This window comes from Bidens hawaiensis, unplaced genomic scaffold (genome assembly GCF_021521415.1).
Source record: "Bidens hawaiensis isolate Kalapana, Puna unplaced genomic scaffold, B.hawaiensis_p1.1 tig00036872_1, whole genome shotgun sequence".
Lineage (NCBI taxonomy): Eukaryota > Viridiplantae > Streptophyta > Magnoliopsida > Asterales > Asteraceae > Bidens > Bidens hawaiensis.
The window spans coordinates 117,519-122,654 of record NW_027496446.1 but is presented as its reverse complement, the minus strand read 5'-3'; the positions used below and the strand labels follow the sequence as shown (position 1 = coordinate 122,654).

Sequence of the window (5,136 nt, the reverse complement as noted above, 5' to 3'; positions counted from 1 at the left end):
TATACTGGGCCTTGATTTTCACCGAGTATTACACTTTGACTCTCCCCTTCGCTATTCGTAAAAGATGGTACATAAGGATGAGCTCGGGTGGAGTATAAAGTGATAGTGAGAGGCGTATACAGTCAAGATGGAATTTGTTCCTCTTATGTGTTGAGAGTTTAGATGTCTAAGGCCTGATAAAGTTGAATTGTAAAGAGAATGATCACCTATGTCTCTTAGATCCAACATGACATCTAGTAACAAAGAGATATAATGATAGATTCACCTAAATCATATCAAGTAAGGGACTTGAAGGGATGATGTTATTGAATGGCACTTCGTCAAACACGTTAGGGGTGATGAACTGTTGTTAGGCGGTATTCACCACTTGCATTAATTTTCTATGTATCTCGTGCAAGTGGGAGATTGTTGGAATTACGTATGCCCGAGACACATACTTATATTAATGTGGCTAACTGTGTTTGATCCAAGTCGGGTCATACCCAATAACAAGCTAGACGACACCAATTGTATTCTTTTAATGATTTGATCATTTAAACGAATACCGAACACTATGTGTTTAGAAAATTGGTTTTCTAAACAAACACACTTGATAATTTAAATAAATTATCTGGATAATTTATTTATATAAATTAATTATTTAATTGGTTAAATAATTAAGATAGCATGCATGATTTATAAAATTAGTTTTATAAAGTATAAGATGGAGATGGAGATGTTTTAATTGTTAAAACAAAACAAAAAAAAAAAAAAAATAAATAAATAAATAACAATCAAAAACCGGCCACCCATGTGGGGTGGTGGTTTTACCCAATCAAATGGCCTTGTCTCCATGTGATGACCATTTAATATATCTCCACATCCAAGACATGCAAAAGGGATCTATCTTTTTGAATTTTTTCAAGTGTTGAATCAAGTTCACTCTCTCTCACTCCCTCTCAAAACTCACGGCCCATTTTGGGCAGAAATTGGGAGTCTTTGGGAGCTCATATAGTGTTCATAAATCCTAGCAATCACTTGGTGTTGTCACAAATAGCTTGGGGTATCACACTCTTGAGGTCTTCTTCTTTGGAGGCTTGTCATTCATCCACCATCTCCTTCAACAAATCACTTGTTCTTCTAAAGGTAGAAGAAGGTACAATTTACATTTGTGAGCATTTTGTTCTTGTAATATTGATCCTTGTTCTTTGGGTTTTAGTTTTAACATAATGGTATGTTCATAACAAGTTTTAAAATCTAAGCTTCCGTTGCGTTTTCATGTTAAATATGGTTAACTTGAACTTTGATAATCTTGTATAAAACCCAACAGTTTGGTGCCAAAGTTTCTATTTAATCATTTCTGCCCATTGGCCACAATCCACATTAGAGGTGAATAAAAAAAATCGGATTGTGATCCAGAACCGATTCCAAACCCAACTCGAAACCGCTTTAAAAACTGGTTCACTTTCGCTTTAGAAAAATCACGTTGGATTTATTGTTTAATAATCATAAAACTCAAAAACACTCTTTTAATATCTCAAAATCATTCATCTTAAAAAAAGCTTTCAAATAGCATGTGATTGTGATCAATCACAATATTCCACTGATGTTGGATCTTTGTCAAGCAACTTAATGGTTGTACCAGGAATGAAAGATTTCTCAACAAGGTGGAGCCTTTTAAGCTTTTGATTTAAACATAATATCATAACATACTTTATCTTGATGTTCCACATTAAAAGATGAAATTAAATTAAAAATAAAAAAACAAAAACATGTGCTTTTAGCCTACAAAGCTTCTATATACACATCCAAGCATATAACCATACATTCTCTTTCTTTACCCTTTAAGATACCAAGTCAAACTTCCAAACAAACACCCAAAAAAATAAAAAAAATAAAAAAAGAAGTCGAAATGACCACTGACCCTTTTTTCATATTTTATCCGCAACAAGAAACACTGAAAAATCTAGTTTGACATTCTCATAACGCGTGCCCAAGCAAGGCCGGTTCGTCTTACGGTCAGAGAATCGCACATGGACAGTTGCTCTGCTTTGAGGAGCCATCATGCAGGGTGTCTGTCATAAATCCATACGTGTTAGTCTTTGACATTTCAAGTCAAAATTTCAAAATTTGACCTTCATGTATCAATTATCATACTGAATTCTTTGGATATTCAAATGGAAGAAACTCCATATTTTTATCTTTCTTTAATATAAGAGGCATAGATTTTGAGTTAAGAAGTAACATACTTGACTCCAAAAGTCAAACCATGTTATTTTGGGAGATATAGCATCAACATATAAAGCCATTGATCTATATTCTAATATTTTACCATTTAACACTGTTTAATACTTTCAACATCTTAGATGCAGTTGTTTTTCTTTCTTTAGCATGGTGGGGAAAACTCACGGGACCCACCTGTCACTGATGAAATCACTTAAACAAGCCAAGCCACTCGTAAGCTACTCAAGATTAGTTCACCAAAAGCTCAAATAGAGCCAAGCTAACACGAGCTCGAACTTACAAATAAGCTTGTTTAAATTAAACAAGCCAATGTCTGAGCTTCACTTATCGTGCTCAAGCTTGCTCACGACCCTAACGAGCCTGTTATTTATATTACTTTTTATTTAATATATTTATTATATCTTTATATAATTATTCTTGTTATATATAATATCATGATAAAATAACTAAATAGTCTATATTATGTTATATATAAAATTTTAAATCATAAATATATGTATACAAAATACTTAAAAATTGTATACAAATTACTTAAAAATAATAATGAGCCTAGCTCGGGCTTGAAAAGCTACTCACAAACTCAAGCTCTTGTAAGTTAAACAAGCTCAGCTTGGGCTAAGGCGAGCCCGGGTTCGTCTCGTTTGGGCAAGTGACCTTAACACGGAGGTAACTTAGCATTTGGTATGAGAAATCCCAAAACGTAACTTATTGCATCTAACCTATAGCAAAGATCTAATCAATACATATAAAAGAATTAGTTACCATTGTTTTTGTCTGGCATGGGAGGGCGCACGACAACAAGCATAGTGATAACACCTCCGGGAACTTCACTCACCGGAGACCTAGATTCCGCAAGCGTTTTATGGTTCTCCAAAATCTTCCCAGCATTGATAAGTTTCATATCATTTATGCTCTTAGGACCCCTTTCTTCATCTATAAACAGTCAAAATATATTCATCATAAGACTAGTATAAGTATAGACATTAAGACATAATGCATACATAAATGGTCAAAATATATACATCAAAGTTGTTAATGGTTTAGGTCTACAGTGTGCTAAAAAGCGCATAGTGTCGTATAATAAGAGGTATAGTGTCCTATTTACATGGAAGGCTTTATTTTAGCCTTCCTACACTTCTTAGGATACTTTGCTTTTTTATTTAAACCATTTTCTATATATATATAAAAAGATCATAAAGCTAATATTTGATTACACTATATAACCAACATACTTCGATATATAACATATCTTAAATAATTTCCGTGTTTTTGACGTCTAAATGACGAAATTTCGGTAACTTTTTTTGTTTTTCCATTATTTTGCGGATGCAGTGGCCTATTCTAAAAAGGGTAGTTGGTTGTATTAATTAATATAATTATTAAAAACGTCAATAAGGCCCACTTTAATCGGTGGTACTTATCAACTTCACCGATAACAATGACAAATAAGGCTAAGTTAGTAAATTACTATTCTTTCATACAATTTTATTTCATTTTTCATACTATTTTGTGAGCACACATTCATCCCTTCCACTCAGGTAACCAAAAACCAAATCCGTCAGTTCCTCATGGGCAAATCAGAAAATACTGGTTGATAAAAGCTGTCAATGTTATTTTGTATCACATTTCACTTCATATTAATTAAATCCCAAAAACGAAAATTAATCGATGAAAACGATGCGGACGGATAAAAGGCCAAAGTTATCAAAAAGTACATTCTAGGACATTGCTATAAAAACTATTTCATCCAAATTTGCAAAATCCCTAAAATTTAGCAACTTTACTAATCTAATTCACAAATTCTTGTCTCAACAATTAACCAATAACTTATTTCAAGATTCAAGAATCAAGCCAAATGCCCAATTCATAAAATAAAAAATTGATTAAAAAAAATCAACTTATAATCCACACCAAGAACATGAAACTTGAAGAACAACCCATCACCAAATTGACCCCACAAAGATAAAATTGAACCACAAAAACACATAAAAATAAAATCAAATTCAGTCAAGGCAGTAAATCAAATCATATAGATAAGAAATCAAAATAATAAAATAAAGACAGAATTGACCTTTAGGCAATTGTGAAAGTATAATCTCTTTCAAAGATCCAACAGTGGTGGTGGGACTGTATCTGTTAGGTCCAATATCACTGCCATCAGCTAACCTGAACTTGACTTCAATTGATTCTTCAGTCGCCATTAAAAACCCACCTCAAATTCTCATAACCCACTTGATATTTCCTAAAAAAGATTCAAAAGTTACAATCTTTATTCAAATTAAGATAAAACCCAGATGAAAAAAACCAAGAATTGAATGAATTTGGGTATAATAATAATAAAGAGGTTAGGGTAAGAGAATATGAAGGTTTCTTGACATAGAAAGAAAGAAAGAAGGGAATGAGGAAAGAAAACAACCCCTGTTCTGGTCTTTCTTTTCTTCTCTTTTTATTTATATATTTTTATTTATTAAGGTATTATTTATTATTTATTTTACTTTATTAATTTTAATTAATAAAAGATATTCTAGTGATATTATATTGTTACTCAACAGGAGAGTATAATAATTGATTTGTAATGATTGATTGATTACTAGGTTGGAGCTCGTGTTTCACACAGGTGAAAAATATAATAAAATTAAAAAATTATTATATGTAATACATTAATTATAAGTGAATTAAAAATATATCATTTAAAAGTCAAGAAATTTAACACAATAACTATTTAAGTGGAGTTGGTAAGCATCTTTTGTTTGAAACATGAGGTCTTTGGTTTGAGGCTTGTATCACACAATAATTCATTTTTCAAAATTTTACAAAATGTTATCTTCATATGAAGATGGTTGTATTTGAAGAGAAATCGAGTCATGGGTTATAACATAACTAAACGGGTTCATGCTCCATATTGTGTTTGGA

At 31.9% G+C, this 5,136-nt stretch overlaps 1 protein-coding gene across 1 annotated transcript; it reads right to left on the bottom strand.

Moving 5' to 3' along the window:
* Positions 1-1,691: 1,691 nt before the first annotated feature.
* Positions 1,692-4,645, bottom strand: LOC143588892 (membrane-anchored ubiquitin-fold protein 3-like). The gene is made up of 3 exons (XM_077069791.1): positions 4,295-4,645; positions 2,986-3,156; positions 1,692-2,054 (listed from the first exon to the last, which is right to left on the bottom strand). Exons 1-3 carry the CDS (start codon positions 4,422-4,424, stop codon positions 1,999-2,001), a joined length of 357 nt encoding a protein of 118 aa, XP_076925906.1. The 5' UTR covers positions 4,425-4,645; the 3' UTR covers positions 1,692-1,998.
* Between the last annotated feature and the right edge of the window lie 491 nt (positions 4,646-5,136).